The 17,997-nt window shown below is 38.9% G+C and overlaps 1 protein-coding gene across 1 annotated transcript; it reads left to right on the top strand.

Annotated features, from left to right (window-relative positions):
- Nucleotides 1-3,298: 3,298 nt before the first annotated feature.
- Nucleotides 3,299-16,433, top strand: LOC128382758 (NACHT, LRR and PYD domains-containing protein 3-like). The gene is made up of 10 exons (XM_053342770.1): nt 3,299-3,340; nt 5,633-5,903; nt 7,889-8,002; nt 8,216-10,007; nt 10,997-11,170; nt 12,619-12,792; nt 13,998-14,171; nt 15,213-15,386; nt 15,705-15,751; nt 15,862-16,433. Exons 1-10 carry the CDS (start codon nt 3,299-3,301, stop codon nt 16,431-16,433), a joined length of 3,534 nt encoding a protein of 1,177 aa, XP_053198745.1.
- The last annotated feature ends 1,564 nt before the right edge of the window (nt 16,434-17,997 follow it).

The following is a 17,997-nucleotide window of genomic DNA, read 5'->3' as shown; positions in this document are numbered from 1 at the left end:
CAGCACTTCAGCTCTCTGTAACCAGAGAAGACACATCGTCAACTAACACAAAGCCACAACACAGATCAGCCTGCACACTCATTTTCCATCATTGACCCACACACAAATGATTAATGATCAGTGTTTGTAGGATTTGAAGCTTTGTTGACTTTGTCTCCATCTGGTGGCAGGATGAAGAATGACAGTGACAGCATCCGTGTGTTGTTGAATAATTGCTGAAATAGCTTCACTCTGCTTCTCTGTCCCTCTTTGTGTATTTTGAGAGACCTTTCATTTGAGAAGCCTTTTTTTAATCTGTGGATTGATTTTGTGAAGTACATCACTCTGACTGTGTTTCAGTTAAACATTAACTCATAAAATTATAAAAGCAGCTCCTTATATCAGATCCTTAAACACAATCTGGACTTCAGTCTGGTCTTTGATACTCAGGTTGTTTATGAAAGATTACAATTCATGTTTATTGAAGTCAAAGTTCATCATTAATGATTTTTATCAGTTATTTTATAACACAATGAACTCAGTGATCTGTCAGTTAAAGGTCTAAAATCTCATGAATGTAAATGTAACGTTCAGCTTCTCTTCACATGAACGTCATGATGATTCTTTTTTCTTTTTAAAGATTTTGTTGGCATAGACGCCTTTATTTAGCAGTAGACCGACAGGAAACATGATTATTTGTTCTAACAGCACACAATTAAACACTGAGAAACCATCAATACAACAATAAATATAGAAAAACATCCATAAACTGTGGTCACGTATTGAGTCTTCCTTCCTGTCCCGCCTCCTCTACAGGTGGAGCTCTGACTTATCAGGAAACAGCTCACCTGTGAAGAAAACACTTAGTGACAGCCGTCGATCAGTTTGGACTGTTAACTGTAAGTTTGCTTTGTTTTGTTTTTTATTTCATCATAAAGTTTGAAGAACTTTCATGTTGGAGGATAAATCTACATGTTGTTAAATGATTGATTTACTGGAATCAAACATGATTAATGAACATTTGATGATTATGTTTCTCACATCTATCATCTTTGATACTACTTTGTTGAAGTCAAAGTTAATCAGTAATCATTGTGAGGGAGAAGTAGCTTCCCTGCTAAACTATGTACTGGATGTAGTGTTGAAGAGCCTGCTGCAGGTGATCCATCAGATCCACACTGATGTCTTTTAGTTTGAGTATTTATTCACACCACCACATCCACAACCTCATAGCCTACAGTCTGATGACCAACTTCCTGAACAGAAGAAGACTCTCATCACTTCATCACTGATTTCTGCTCTTTGTTAAAGACTCAATGCCACAAAGTTCATCCAGCAGTAAATCCTCAGAATAACAGCTGGCTGCCTTTAAATCAGAGTCTACATGTAGAAACACACTTTTGATTTCCTGATGAGTTTTTCTGTCAGACTGCAGAATAATAATGAACCTGTGTGTGTGTCTTCATCAGGTGCTGCAGGTTACCAACATTTAAAGGTATCAACACTTCACATTACAGTTGATACTGTTTGATCCTCACTGTTCAATCTGACTGTGTTTCAATTAAACATTAACTCATAAAACTATAAAAGCAGCTCCTTATATCAGATCCTGACACGTAAACTCAGGTTGTTTATGAAAGATTATAATTAATGTTTATTGCGGTCAAAGTTCATCATTAATGATTTATTAATGATTTATCAGACACACACAATGATCTGTCAGTTAAAGGTCTAAAATCTCATGAATGTAAATGTAACGTTCAGCTTCTCTTCACATGAACGTCATGATGATTCTTTTTAAAGATTTTGTTGGCATAGACGCCTTTATTTAGCAGTAGACCGACAGGAACAATATAAAACTGTTGTCTGCATGTAATTTGGTGGAATTTCACAAGAGGGGACAATATAATTCATGTAAATTGAGAACAATATTGGACCTAACTCAAAATATTTATAAAATCAGAGTGAACATCATACATTAGAGAGGTAGATTTTAAACGATAGACAACTGACAGAATCAAAGTGATACAGGCTTTTTTTTGTAATAGAATTGATTGATCAACAGTATCAAATGCCTTAGACAGGTCTGTAAACAGAGCAGCACAAGATAATTTGCTATCTAGGACAAGTGCAATGTCATTTAAAACCAGGGAGGTTGCAGATATGACGCTATGCATTGGCCTAAAACCAGACTGAAAGGTGTGAGTACAGAGAACAAAGAGAGAGAAGACCTGAGCTGATTATTAACTAATGATTCCAGGATTTTAGCAAAGCAGCACAGTGTGGAAATAGGGCAGTAATTATTAACTATAATTATTAACTATAGATTCATCACCACCTAGGGGAAGGACAGATGCTGTTTTCCAGACTATGGCGATGATTCCAGAGATAGTCTGGTTGAAAATATGAGTTATACATTCTGTAATCAATGGTGATGACAATTTAAGAAAAAAGGCCTGCAATTTATCTGCTCCAGTTGATTTCCTTGAATCAATACCAGGAATAATGTAATGTCATTATTTCTCCAACTGGACACTTCTAATATTAATAATAAATAATAATAATAACTTTATTTTGTATAGCGCCTTTCATAAAACCCAAGGTCGCTTGACAATAACAAGAATTATTGTGACTTCAGGCTGTGATCCAAATATTCCAAAGATCTTAAAAGCTGCATCGAGCCAAACTAACAGCAGAGTGACTTGCTTCCTTCAGTCATTTCTGACTCATCAGATTTTTACATCTCACTTCTGCATTGCAAATAAAGAAATTCCACAAAATGTTAATTTAACCATCATTTTGGATGATGAAACTTTTCTCATCAGATAAATCCTCCAGTCAGGCACCATCTGCACCGTAGATTATTAGACTTGTTTCCAGGTAACTGCTCTTCATTTGTCTCAGTAAAGTATTCAGTCTGTTTTTCAGCTCAAAATGACCAAAAATGATTCTGAACAGTGAATTAAAAGAAATTAAAGACGCTCCAACTCATAAACTCATAAACTCAGGCGACTCCAGTTTCTAGCATCTTAAACCTGAATTTCTGACAGTTCCTTTCTTAAATGAATCCAAACAGGCTTAAATCTGATTTTTAAAACTAGTTTTAAGGTTTGATGATTTTTGATAGTTGACAAATTGAGATGCCAGTTTAAATAAAAGTTCCTCAGACTAATGTTCACTTTTTTATCATCCTCTTATTGTTTTACTCAGGCAGAGGAAGTTCAGGGGCACATCATGAAGAAACAAAGAACAGGTGTGTAATGGAAGAGGAAAACAAGAACACAGACAACTAGACCAGCAACCCGGCCAAAGAGAAGAAATGGCCTCATCCAGCGAGGAGCCCAACAGCTCCAACATACAGGTCAGTGTGCTCCAATCTATCAATAAACATCTGGATGGTGCTTCCACCAGGAGATTAACGTCACTGTGTGCTGAGCTCCACACGTAGACTACTTTGTGTTCACATTTTGTTTTAACTCATGGGTGTAGATTTGGGTTTGGAAGATGTTACTGGATTGTCCAAACGTCACAAAACTAAAATGATTTGATAGACATTGTTCATTTTTTAAAAACTTTGTGACTATTTCACAAAGTGCCATAAGACTGGGTTGGTGTGTGTGTGTATGTGTGTCTATGACAGAGAAAAGTGACATAGAGCGTGTACACATACAGAATTATTTACACCATCAGATAATAAAATATCTCTACTAAAGTTAAAACCAAACCTTCAACGTTGCTTTAACTACTGTTATAAATGATTATGTGATGTTTCTAACTAGTCAGATGTGTAAAAGTCAAATATAACATCTTACCTTTCTGACCATTTATCATTTTAATCATTGACTTCAGATCAGAAAGGAAAAAAGACGTTATTACCGCTCTCTAAGCAGCTCTGTCTTCACACTTTAAACACTACACGCTGCTGATTTTACAGGACTTTCAGGTTGTTTCTGAGTCTACAAAGTCAAACATCAAACATGACAAAACATCCATCCTGCACAATAACATAACATACTTCAACAAGTCCAAATGATGCACCGCATCATCTCTATTTTTGCTGTGTTAGCACCACCTGCTGGATGTTTGTTAAACTCCAACAAATACCATCTGATGCATTCAGTTTAGCAATTATACACAAACATGCTGTATATTTAGCTTTCAGGTAATTGACACAAAGCAGATTATTAATGGCACAACTATAAAGAGAAGTGTTCATCATTTAAAATGTAAATCTTTCAGATCAAAGACAACTGACTAAAGCAAATGATGGAGGAGATTTATTCACGTAATTTAACATCAAGAGACCAATAACACATGAAATAATGATGGTCCAGCTGTTCCTCTCAGAAATGTTATGAAACCATTTGTGGCAGTTGTTGTTTTCCTACAGAAAACATGCTGTAGTTCTTCTGAGAACCAATGACGTCACTGCTTCTCAGAGATTAACCTGAAAGTCATTGTTTTTCATGGATTTTAACATTTATCAACTATAATATACTGTAATTTAATTAATTTAGTCCATAAAACTTTTTAAAACTGTATTTTTAGTTTATTACATGTAATTTTGTCTTATGGTTAATTGCTGCAAATTGATCGTATCTGTCTGGAACCTTTGCTGTCAGACTTTTTATCGTTCTTTTACGGATTGTTTTTCATTTTGTTAAACTTGGGAGTCATCCTGGACTTGACACTTTCATTCAGGAAACACATCAAAAAAGTGTCCAACTCTGTCAAATACAACCTGGCAAATTTCAGTCAGATCAGGAACTCATTAACCAACAGTACAGCTTTGATGTTTTTACATTGTATGATCCTCTCACATATAGACTACTGCTTAACGAGCTGGTCACTGGCATGTACGACAGCACTTAAACCGATAGAATCTCTCTATAAAAAAGCCCTGAAGACTCTGGATAAAAAACCCTTATCCTTCCATATCTGCAATACCCTTAATAAACATATTTTTTTAAGTTTCCATAATTTCAAAACTTTTAGATTTGCTTGTTTTGTGTATAAATGTCTCCATGGTCTTGCTCCACCACCACTGAATGAGTTCATAAGGAAAAGGACTATGGGAGGTTTGAGCACCAGGGCATGTGATAGAGGAGACTGTGAGATTCCCCACAGGCGCACCACGTATGGGAGGAATGTGTTGTCTGTTGTGGGTGGGGGGACATCTGGAATAGTCTTCCCTCCACAATAAGGGAATGCCCTACATACTCTTCTTTTAAAGGACAACTAAAACATTGGCTCAAATCTAATCAAAAATGCGACCACTAACTGGACTTGACACTGGCTGAACTGTTTATTACATTGCTGTATCCTGTCTGGATCTGATATCCTTTTGATTGTGTATTGTATTGCGTGTGTTCTATCTTATCTATTTATTTGCTGTCTCTTCTATTTGTATTCTTTTTAATTATTCACTAGGGACTACAGACGCAAATTAGCAGCTTTGCAATAATCCAGCATGTTTACAGAGATGTTTAAATATCAATCATCATCAATATGCACTGTCCCTATCCAAAAATAAAGTATTTATTATTATTTATTATTTATTTTTAATAATATCAATCAATACTTCAGTTTTTGTACTCCAGAAAATTCATTGTGTTATTGTTAATCAAATACAGATGTTTGTCATTCTTTTTAGGTCTCAGCATCAAAGATGGCAACGCTTAAAAAGACCCTCTTTAAGTGTTTAGAGGATTTGAAATCTGAGGAATTTGATAAATTCAAGTGGAACCTGACGCTGGAGGACAGCCTCCCAAAGTGTGAACTGGAAGAAGCCAACAGAAATACAACAGTGGATCTGATGGTCCAGAAATATTGTAAAGACGCCATTAAAGTGACCAGAAATATTTTGAAGGAAATCAATCGTAATGATCTAGTGGAACGTTTGTCACTCCTCCCAGAACCTGAAGGTAAGTTATGGAAAGATTGAAATGTTACAAAGATATTTAGAAGTGCTCAGCTGATGGTCGGTAGACTTGTTTTGTGGCGCTTTCCCATTATACAGTTCTAGCACTACTCGACTAGTTTGGTACCAGGTCATTTTCCATTACTTCATAGTTCCTCCTCAACGTGGGCGGGGTTGTCATAGCACGGCTGCGCAAAACTGCTGTGACTTCCTTTTAGTATGCGAGTATCGCGACACAAACACATAAACAATGGAGGACATGGAGGCGATGGTGTACTTGCTGCTGTATGTGGCTTTCTGTCACACACACTTTCTTCCTTCCCCTCCTTCCTTTCCTTTCCTTCCTTCCTTTCTTTCCTGCTGCTGTATGTGGCTTTCTCTCACACACACTTCCTTCCTTCCCCTCCTTCCTTTCCTTTCCTTCATTCCTTCCTTCCTTCCTCCTGCTGTATGTGTCTTTCTGTCACACACACTTCCTTCTTTTCCTTCCTTCCCCTCCTTCCTTTCCTTCCTTCCTTCCTTCCTACACAAAGCAAGAGAAGAGAAACCAATCTCTGTAACGCTGTTGTTGGTATTTAAAAATGCCGACTTAGGTTCTTGTGTGGGACGGCTCATGACTCTTCCAGTGACTCTCTGACCAATCAGAGGCCGGCAGTCTGATGATGTCACATTTAGTATCAGCTCGGCTCGCTTGGAACCTCAGCAGAGCAGATACTAAAACAAGCAGATTTAATCTCAGTTGATGGTCGCTAGACTTGTTTTAGATTCTTTGAGGTGTTTCTCCTCTCATCCAAAAGTCTTCTTTAGTTCTGACTGACTGTGCAAGATGCCGGGGGCGGCTGTCTAGTTTTATTTAGTGTGAAGCTCCCCACAATGGAAACAAAAGCAGAATCAGTAACAATGGATAAACCATAAGTTCCTGTAATGGAAACCAACTCTGGTATGCTGTAGGTTCCTACAGGCAGTGAACAGACTGGATAGAAGCAGAATTATTTATTCATGAAGTCTTTAATCTGTTTATAAAGACTGAGAGGGACTCTGCGTATTAGAGGAACTCGTTCCACCACCAGGGAACTACAGAATAGTGAGTGACTCTGGACCCTGCTGTGGTGTTTGTACCAGGAGCCTTTCAGTCGTAGTTACTTGTTTCTGAAAGTAATTTGTTACTTTACAATATTACTTTCTCTGTTCAGTAATGCATTATGTTAATCACAAAAGTACAACTAGTCATTCTAAAATGAAGGAGGTAATGTTCCATAGCAGCTCACATTTATTGCAGTTCATTATAAATGCAGTGGAAAGCGATATGTTATAGCCTAATGACAGTGTAGGCCTGAAACAGTAAGTGTGAGAGACTGTCTTCTCCTTTTGGTTGGTTTACCCTATTATGTGATAACTTACACATGCCAGTCAGGCAGTAGCCGAAGCCTGTGCTTAATACAATGTCATTTTGGCCTTTTAGGTCTATTGATAAAACTCTAATAACATCTGTACACTACAAACTGCTTAATGTAACAGGTGCAGTGCAGACTCAGCAGTACAATAACAATCACTGATATCACAACAGCTTTTACCTTCATTACCAACAGAACATTTTGGAACAGAATAGAACAATTATTTTTCAGTGAAGAGAGTTCCTACTGCTTCTCTACACATACACATCCCTACACTTAACTATTATGTTCTTGTCCATCTTGAATAAACTGAAAGTAATACCCATCTTGAAAATGTACAGTTTGCAGCAGGAATGATATGGAGATCTGTGTGAGTTTAAGTGTGAATGTTGGATCATTGGGTTCAGAACAAGCCAACCAAGTTTCCATGTTGGAAAGGGCAATACAGTTTCAAAGTCTCTGTTATTGAATATGATTTAATGATCTTTCCATAAAACTGTTAAACTACAATGAACTGAATAGATACCACACTTGTAAGAACATATTTTTATGATTTATATTTTCTATTTCTGTCAATTGTTGTTTGTTCATTCAGAGGTTCTTGCTGAGGCAGAGGAGAGTGATAGACGGGGTGAGATGGAGAAAGAAAACACAGACTCGGAGGGAAGAGAGGATCCCCCACTGACCTCTGGCCCAAGTGGACCTCCAGGTTACCATCTCCATACATTTAGTGTGTTGTATCTATATGTTAAACTGATCATGTAGAAATCAACAGTACATCAAACAATATAAATCAGGTGACATTTAGTGCAAAGATAATGAAAATTGCATAGTTATTGAGAGACAGAGTATGCCACACTGAATAGAAGTGAATATGTACTCTTCAAATTGTCAACATATCTTATTTATTGTGTTCATACAGAAACTCCTGCTGCAAAGTGTCGACGTAAACTCAAGTCTAACCTGCAGGAGAAGTTCCAGTGTCTGTTTGAGGGGATCGCTAAAGCAGGAAACCCAACCCTTCTGAATGAGATCTACACACCGCTCTACATCACACAGGGAGGGACTGCAGAGGTCAATGATGAACATGAGGTCAGACAGATTGAAACAGCATCCAGGAAACAAGACAGACCAGAAACAACAATCAGACAAGAAGACATCTTTAAAGCCTCACCTGGAAGAGATAAACCAATCAGAACATTGATGACAAAGGGAGTGGCTGGCATTGGAAAAACAGTCTTAACACAGAAGTTCAGTCTGGACTGGGCTGAAGACAAAGCCAACCAGGACATACACTTCACATTTCCATTCACTTTCAGAGAGCTGAATGTGCAGAAAGAGAAAAAGTACAGCTTGGTGGAACTTGTTCATTACTTCTTTACTGAAACCAAAGAAGCAGGAATCTGCAGGTTTGAAGAGTTCCAGGTTGTGTTCATCTTTGACGGTCTGGATGAGTGTCGACTTCCTCTGGACTTCCACAACACTGAGATCCTGACTGATGTTACAGAGTCCACCTCAGTGGATGTGCTGCTGACAAACCTCATCAGGGGGAAACTGCTTCCCTCTGCTCGCCTCTGGATAACCACACGACCTGCAGCAGCCAATCAGATCCCTCCTGAGTGTGTCGGCATGGTGACAGAGGTCAGAGGGTTCACTGACCCACAGAAGGAGGAGTACTTCAGGAAGAGAATCAGAGATGAGGAGCAGGCCAGCACCATCATCTCCCACATCAAGACATCCCGAAGCCTCCACATCATGTGCCACATCCCAGTCTTCTGCTGGATGACTGCTACAGTTCTGGAGGATGTGAAGAGCAGTAAGATTGGAGAGCTGCCCAAGACCCTGACTCAGATGTACCTCCGCTTCGTATTGCTTCAATCCAAAGTCAAAAACATCAAGTATGATGGAGGAGCTAAAAAAGATTTACACTGGAGTCCAGAGAGCAGGGATATGATTGAGTCTCTGGGAAAACTGGCTTTTGAGCAGCTGCAGAAAGGCAACCTGATCTTCTATGAATCAGACCTGACAGAGTGTGGCATCGATATCAGAGAAGCCTCAGTGTGCTCAGGAGTGTTCACAGAGATCTTTAAAAAGGAGGACTGTGGGCTATTGCAGGTGTTCTGCTTCGTCCATCTGAGTGTTCAGGAGTTTCTGGCTGCTCTTCATGTCCATCTGACATTCATCAAATCTGGAGTCAATCTGCTGGCAGGAAACACAATAATATCTTGTTTCACTGGAATGTTTAGAAGCAAATCAACCCGTTTCTACCAGAGTGCTGTGGACGAGGCCTTAAAGAGTCCAAATGGACACCTGGACTTGTTCCTCCGCTTCCTCCTGGGTCTTTCACTGCAGACCAATCAGCCTCTCCTACGAGGTCTGCTGACACAAACAGGAAGTAGCTCACAGGCCAATCAGAAAACAGTCAAGTATATCAAGAAGAATATCAATGAGAAGCTGTCTGCAGAGAGAAGCATCAATCTGTTCCACTGTCTGAATGAACTGAACGATCGTTCTCTAGTGGAGGAGATCCAACAGTCCCTGAGATCAGGAAGTCTGTCCACAGATAAACTGTCTCCTGCTCAGTGGTCAGCTCTGGTCTTCATCTTACTGTCATCACAAAAAGATCTGGACGTGTTTGACCTGAAGAAATACTCTGCTTCAGAGGAGGTTCTTCTGAGGTTGCTGCCAGTGGTCAAAGCCTCCAACAAAGCTCTGTAAGTACACAGATAGTTTGATTCATTCATCATTATTTAAATATTCTGCTGGAAAAAAACAACTACTTCCTTGTTTTTTATATTTCCTCTGTTTGTTTAACCTCTCAGAGAGAAGCTGTGTAAATCTTCAAATTTTAGAATTTTCTAGTTTATCTTTTTTTGATTCACAAACGTAAACTCTGACTGAGACAGAGAAACTGATCCTTGCTTTAATATCATGTAATGTAGATCATTACAGACTTCAACTTCATTTATATAGCACCTTAAACACTACATGGTTGATTCAAAGTGCTTCACACAAAGGAAGAACACACAAAAAATAGAAAACACAATTTTAAAAAAGGAATCCGAAATAAAAATACATTGTCATTAAATATATAGTGACAGGTAGTAAAAGTAAGTTTTAAGGGTTTTCTTGAAAATGTCAATAGTGGGGGAGGAAGAGAGTTCCACATTTTGGGGGCAGCAATGGAGAAGGGCCTGTCCCTAAAGCACTTAGTCCTGCATCTGTGGACAGACAGGAGTCGCTGGCCAGATGACCTAAGTTCTCTGCTAGTGTGGTATGGGACCAGGAGTTCTGTTAAATACAGAGGAGCAAGTCCATTCAAGGCCTTATAAACAATTGTTCGTGATTTAAAATCAAATCTGTACTTAACAGGAAGCCAGTGTATGGGAGTGATGTGATCCATCCTTTTTGATTTTGTGAGAACTCTTACTGCAGCATGTTGAATGAGTTGGAGACGGATAAACTGGACTGCAGGATTACAAAGTATAATGATTTGCAGTAATCAAGGATAATATACAGGCATGAATGGCTTTCTCCAGGTCAGCAGTGCATACATATGTTTATCTTATATCTATATCATGTTTAGAATAGAACAGCAAAGATTTTAACCAGTTCTGGGAAGAGAATATATATCATCACCAAAAGTCCAGAATCAACATTTTAACAAAATAATTTATTTTTTGTTTCATTATTGTATCTCCAGGCTGACTGACTGTAAGCTCTCAGAGAGAAGCTGTGCAGCTCTGTCCTCAGTTCTCAGCTCCCAGTCCTCTAGTCTGAGAGATCTGGACCTGAGTGACAACAACCTGCAGGATTCAGGAGTGAAGCAGCTTTCTGCTGGACTGGAGAGTCCACACTGTGGACTGGAAACTCTCAGGTCAGATCAAATCACAGTTTATATATCTCATATTTTTCTAAATTATTAAGTTCAGTCTCTCTAATGTCAGGAGTTCTGGTTCACAGAAGTTTTCCACCGGTGTTTTATTATTCACAGGAAAGAAAATGTTTGAATATTCCAGTTCATCTTTCTTTGATTCAGCCTCATATTTATGGCACACATACATGATCACTAACTGAGACAGCTAGACTTTTATTAACAAGATTAAAGATGTTTGATATTATCCAGTTTATCTTCCTTTGATTCAGCTTTATATTTATGGATCACATACATGAACACATCTACATGAACAACTTGTTTAGAATAGTACAGCAAAGATTTAAACTTATCTTGGAAAGAGATTTTTTATCCAGCATTACAAACATCCCAGAATGAATGTTTTAACAAAATTTATTTTTTTGTTTTATTATTATATCGCCCGGCTGACTCATTGTAATCTCTCAGAGAGAAGCTGTGGTCAATTTGTGAAAATGTCCTCAAGTGCAGGTCTGAGTTATTCTTCAGTAGCTTGAAGTAGCATTGTAGTTCCATCAGCATCTGTGTCTAGTGGGTAGATTGTAGACTATCAAATAAATACAGTAGATTTCCATAATGTGGCAGCAACATTTATTAGTATTTACCATATTGTATCTTTTAAATCAGCTATTTTCTGTGCCTTCACTGCTGATTTGAATGGGTATGTTTGTTCAAAAGTGTTGTGCTTTGTCTCATAGTGGCGTTTAACATTGCTGGTTTTAATAATGGCCACTGTCTCATCATATGAAACATACAGGTCTTGAAATGGCCTCTGGAAGAACGAACATGTAGCTTTATTTCCATTGTGGATTAAAAAGCCCTGTTTTCATTGTTCACTTTCCTTTTCCTTGAGGACGCCATGTGAAATAGCTACCTCTTATCTGTTACCTCTCTGTCTCTCCTCTTTTCTCTGTGTGTAACTCACTGACATAGACATGTATACATGTCTATGGTCAAGTTTCTCCACACGTCTGAAGGCACGGATTTCATTGGCTGATAAGCGTCACGTGAGAAGATTCTCTATGGACAGTGGTCTGTGAGTTTCTGAGGGCCGCTCCACTTTTAGTGTAATACCGGGAGAAGATGCGCCCATTAAATTAGAAATGCTCTGACAAAATTTAACAATCCTCAATATTTCATCGGTTTCAGGTCTGGGTCTGGATCTGGGCCGCAGTCTGCCAATGAGTGACCTCTGTTTTAATATCATGTGATTTAGATCATTATGTGTCTGTTCTGATTTATCAGTCACATCTACAACAGAATATAATTTGAATAGAAAAACAAAGATTTAAACTAGTTGAGTTAAACTGTTGAGAAGATCATTTTTATCCAGCATAACCAACACTTCAAAATAAAAAAATGTTTTTCTTCAAAACGATTATTTATTATGTTGTTCATTATTGTTTCTCCAGGCTGAGTGGCTGTAAGCTCTCAGAGAGAAGCTGTGCAGCTCTGTCCTCAGTTCTCAGCTCCCAGTCCTCTAGTCTGAGAGATCTGGACCTGAGTAACAACAACCTGCAGGATTCAGGAGTGAAGCAGCTTTCTGCTGGACTGGAGACTTCACACTGTGAACTGAAGACTCTCAGGTCAGTTCAACTCACAGTTTATCTATCTTATATTTTTCTAAATTATCAGGCCCAGCCTGTCTAATCACAGAAGCTTTTCAATAGGCTTTTAGTAACAGGATTAAAGATGTCAGTCACACCCCTAAAGATTTCTTTAGGGGTGTGACGAGATCTCGAGGTCGGAGGAGTGCGGAAATCAAGCGTGATCATGGTAGCCTAATGACGCAAAAAGTAAATATAGCCACACTAGAAAGTTAAAACACAAGTATGTTGTTCTACTTGTGTATGTGTACAGCTGCAGCAAGGAAGGACCTGCGATATCACTCCTTCACACACTTTGAATGAAGGAGTCTGTTGCTGAACTCTCTCTGCACTGCAGTCAGGATGTCTTTCAAGGGTTGGGAGTTGTTGTTTTTTTTTAGTATATTTTTTCGGGCTTTTGCCTATTTTAATGTACAGGACAGTGGAGATAGACAGGAAACAGGAGGTAGAGAGAGGGGGAATGACATGCAGGATAAGACCGCTCGGCTCGGGATTCGAACCGGGGTCACCTGCAACGAGGACTATAGCCTCAACACATGGGGTGGGCGCTCTACCCGCTGAGCTACGCTCAACCCCAGGGGAGTTGTTGTTTATTAGAGAAGATGGCTTAATTATTTTCATAAATACCACAAAATTATCTATCTATAAAATATCTGTATGGGAGGTGGAGGGGGGAAGCCTTTTACAGTGCTTGCATATTGCATATTATGATCATTCATACTTAGAGAGTAGAACTAAAGTGACATTAAAGGAGGATTAGTTAAAACATTTCAAATTGTGACTTTTAGTCAAATAAAAGACTATTTTTCTGGTCATATATTTTGTCATTGAAGTGTCCAAAAAATGATAAAAAATAAAATTTCATCTCATCTCGTTCTTGTGAGCTGAGTGTATCGTCACCCCTCTATCTTTCTTTGATTCAGCTTTGTAATTACACATACATGACTAGCTGAGACAGAGAAAGTGATCTTTGCTTTGATATCATGGGATTTAGATCATTACATGTCTTTTCATCAATGATTCTATCATATTATACTGTCATGTCTCCAATATGTTTAGAATAGAACAACGAAGATTTAAAGTAATGTTGAGAGGAGAATTTTTATTGAGTATCATAAAGAGTTCAGAATCAACTTTTTTTTATCAAAGTTTATTTATTGTGTTGTTCATTATTGTATCTCCAGGCTGAGTGTCTGTAACCTCTCAGAGAGAAGCTGTGCAGCTCTGTCCTCAGTTCTCAGTTCCCAGTCCTCTAGTCTGAGAGATCTGGACCTGAGTAACAACAACCTGCAGGATTCAGGAGTGAAGCAGCTTTCTGCTGGACTGAAGAGTCCACACTGTGAACTGAAGACTCTCAGGTCAGGATCCATCAACCTGTTCAAGAGATTGAACAAACATTTAACATCTGAATGATTTCATAAAACATGAAATCTTTGTAGGATTGTCTCTGCTGACATGATATGCAGGACAGAATTACTTTCTATGCATATTTGTATTGTTTAAATATTGATTTTACAGATTTTAATTACACTTGATTTTACAGGTCCACAAATTAAATTTTAATTATGTAATATTTAGCAAGTAAGTTCTATGAAATTACTCAAACATTCACCCTTTACATTTTCTGGATGTTGTGGATACAGTAACAGTGTGGAATACAGACCCGGAACATGGCTGTTCTATAACCTCTCACCTAAGTTTTTTTAAAGTATGTTTTTGGGGGCTTTTTGCCTTTAATGTACAGGTAAGTGGAGAGAGATAGGAAACTGGAAGCAGAGATGGGGTAATGACATGCACGATAAGACTGTTCAGTGCGGGATTCGAACTGGGTCCGCTTGAGAGGATTGTAGCCTCAACACATGGGCCGGGTGCTCTACCCATTGAGCTATGCTCAGAGGGCGAAAACTGATCAGCTGCAGAGCGGCAGTTCGTTTCCCGTTAAATTAACTTGGATTATACTGTTGAGTTAGCCGCCTGAGGCTAGCTGGTTAGCATGAAGCTTCAGTTCCACCATCATTTAATGATGTGTTAGTTTACCTTAAAAGGTGCTGAAGCAAAAAGCCAGTCAGGATATAATGCTTGAGGCTCCTTGATTTTGTGGAGTTTTAAAAAACCTGAAAAGTTGACACAGCACTGCGATAAAAGTGCGTCTTTATTCTTCCTTTTGGCAAAAGCTTCACTCTTCATAAACACATTAGAATGATTTGAACATTTGGATCACAATGACGAGGTAAAAACATGCTGCTGAATCTTCCCATCTGGCTGGATGCTCAACTTTCTGGAGCTCCCTGATTCACTTCATCTTTTAGTGAGTTAGTTTGTAGTTTGTTGTTGTATGTGACTGCACACAGCAGTACTCTCACACTGTGTGACATGTGTGTTGTTTTGTGTGTTTGCAGCCTGTCAGGATGTCTGATCACAGAGGAAGGCTGTGCTTCTCTGGCCTCAGCTCTGCGGGACAACCCCTCCCATCTGAGAGAGCTGGACCTGAGCTACAATCATCCAGGAGACTCAGGAGAGAAGCTGCTGTCTGCTGGACTGGAGGATCCACACTGGAGACTGGACACTCTCAGGTATGGACAGACAATGTGTGATAGAGGAGAAAGAGCTGGAAACATTTTCTCTGTCAGAGCTGATCACAGATCTCAACTGAATCTTTGACTTTTTCTTCTTTCTAACTGAAGTTTCCTGTAAATGTTGAAAGTTAAACCTGATTAGATTCCATCAGGGTTTCAGAAGGATTGGGACAGTGGATTCAGATTGGATCAAAGTGTATGAAAGCCCAACCCCACATTAGAAGAGAATAATAAAACAGTAGACTAGAGCCATGTAAAGTCCATGTTAGCATGCTGAAAGAGAACGTGCTGCTCTGACCCCCCTCCTCCTTTCAGCCTGCAGCCTGCTGGGGTCCGATGGTTGACACCAGGTCTGAGGAAGTGTAAGTCTGCTTTTTATTTCATTCATCAAACTGTAACATCACTCACTCACATCCTGCTGAGGATAGATCAATAACTGATCAGCTGTATTGTGTCTCGTTCTCTCCATCAGATTTCTGTGAACTCACACTGGATCCAAACACAATGAACAGAAAACTCAAACTGTCTGATAACAACAGGAAGGTGACATATGTGGAGGAGGATCAGTCATATCCTGATCATGCAGACAGATTTGATGTCTGGCCTCAGCTGCTGAGTAGAAGTGATCTGACTGGTCGCTGTTACTGGGAGGTCGAGAGGAGAGGAGGAGTTCATATATCAGTGAGTTACAGAAGAATCAGCAGGAAAGGAAACAGTGCTGCCTGTTGGTTTGGAATGAACAATCAGTCCTGGATTCTGAGATGCTCTGATGTTGGTTACTCTGTCTGTCACAATAAGAGAGGATCATCCATCTCCTCCTCCTCCTCCTCCTCCTCCTCCTCATCCTCCTCCTCTTCCTCTGTCTCTGACAGAGTAGCAGTGTATGTGGACTGTCCTGCTGGCACTCTGTCCTTCTACAGAGTCTCCTCTGACACACTGATCCACCTCCACACCTTCAACACCACATTCACTGAACCTCTGTGTGCTGGGTTTGGGTTTATGGACTTGTATCATGGTTCATCAGTGTCTCTGTGTAGTTTGTAGGAAGGAGAGTCTCCTCCTGTCAGAGAAACGTTCTCATGTTATTTAGTACCAACCTGATCTCTCACTGGTTGTAAATAGAGTTTCTAAAGCCAACATGGTTTCCACATGACTGACAGTTAGTTAGTCAGTCACATATATCCACATTTAAAAAGCTGTAAAACAGAAGCTGATTTTCTCAGAGCAGATATCTCAGTCTGTTTGGAGGTTGGGAGGTCGTGGCTTTGATCCTTATGAGTCTCAGTCAATGTTCAAGTCCAACACCCAAAGTGAAACTCAGAAGCTCTCAGAGAGAAAACCACCAGCGGCTCAAAGTTTACTGAAACGTCAAGTTGTGAGCGAGCTTTTTAAACATGTTGGAAGAGTTTAGCCACTAACTATAACACACATAATGACAGGAAGTATCTGCTGGCCTATAGAGGAACTTCTTTCTCCTCTTATTTGGTTTTCTGGCTTCTTGTTCAATGACTTGTTTTTTTAATCATATAGTGGATTCAGAAACCAACATGTTTTTATGTGTCTCTACTGGATGTGCATGTACAGCTGTCAATCAACATGATGATTCATCCATTCATAGTTTTGTCTCTAAAATGTCAGAAAATAGTCAAAATATTGTTTTTTTAACTTCTTTTTACAGTTTAATATTTAGTTCTTATGTAAATCACATTGAATTGACCCAGTGTATGAAATGCGCTATATAAATAAAGCTGCCTTCCTAAAACGCTGGTTATAATCTCAGAGTCAAAGGCAGCGTCTTTAAATGTCTCATTTAGTCTGAACTAAAGTCCAGAACATCAAATATTCTGTTTATTATCATGTCAGACAAAGAAAAGCTTCAAGAGGACTAAAATGATGATGAAGTGCTGATTTAGTGTTGATGGATAATCAATGAATGGACTAATAGTTGCAGCTCTGGCTGTATGTGAACAGAATATTAGAGGACAAACAGCTGACAGTTTAGCGCCTTACTAAATATCCACAATAAAAAGCTCATTTACAGGATCATTCATCTGTTTCTAATCTTTTCACATGTTTCTCATTTGCTGTTTTTGTCTTTTTACCAAGTAAAGTTGATCATTTGTATGTTTGTGTTACTCAGGCAGAAATAAATGGAACTGCTGTATCACCTGTTATGTCCAATAAAAAAAGGATGATCAATAATAATAGAAGCTTTAATTTGATCTGTCTTTATTGTCACATTCATAAAAATGTCCCTCTAATAATAATCTGAACATTATTAATAGTTCTATAATTCATTCAGTTTAGTGCAGACTCAGTTTCTCATTTCTACAACCTCCACACAACTTACTGTAAAGTGTAAAACAGATGTGATATTTTAATATGACTGCAGCAGGCGCTCCACTCTGCTGCTATTACCCATTAACAGAAGAGATCGATTGAGCTGATTGAGGAGCTTAGTTGACTTTGTCTCCATCTGGTGGCAGGATGAAGAATGACTGAGCAAACAGCCTCCATGTGTTGGAAATATTGCTGAAATAGCTTCACTCTGCTTCTCTGTCCCTCTTTGTGTTTGTGAGCATTTTACAGAAGTCATTATTACCATTCT

The sequence above is a fragment of the Scomber japonicus genome, chromosome 21 (assembly GCF_027409825.1).
Source record: "Scomber japonicus isolate fScoJap1 chromosome 21, fScoJap1.pri, whole genome shotgun sequence".
Lineage (NCBI taxonomy): Eukaryota > Metazoa > Chordata > Actinopteri > Scombriformes > Scombridae > Scomber > Scomber japonicus.
Note: the sequence above shows the minus strand (reverse complement) of the source record. Positions and strands in the feature narration are given on the sequence as shown.

Excerpts from the sequence above, each read along its gene's own strand:
- LOC128382758 (XM_053342770.1), top strand. The coding sequence starts at position 3,299 with ATGGCCTCATCCAGCGAGGAGCCCAACAGCTCCAACATACAG. Across the intron at positions 14,172-15,212 it reads TGTGAACTGAAGACTCTCAG|CCTGTCAGGATGTCTGATCA; the intron begins GTCAGGATCCAT and ends GTGTGTTTGCAG. Across the intron at positions 15,387-15,704 it reads TGGAGACTGGACACTCTCAG|CCTGCAGCCTGCTGGGGTCC; the intron begins GTATGGACAGAC and ends TCCTCCTTTCAG.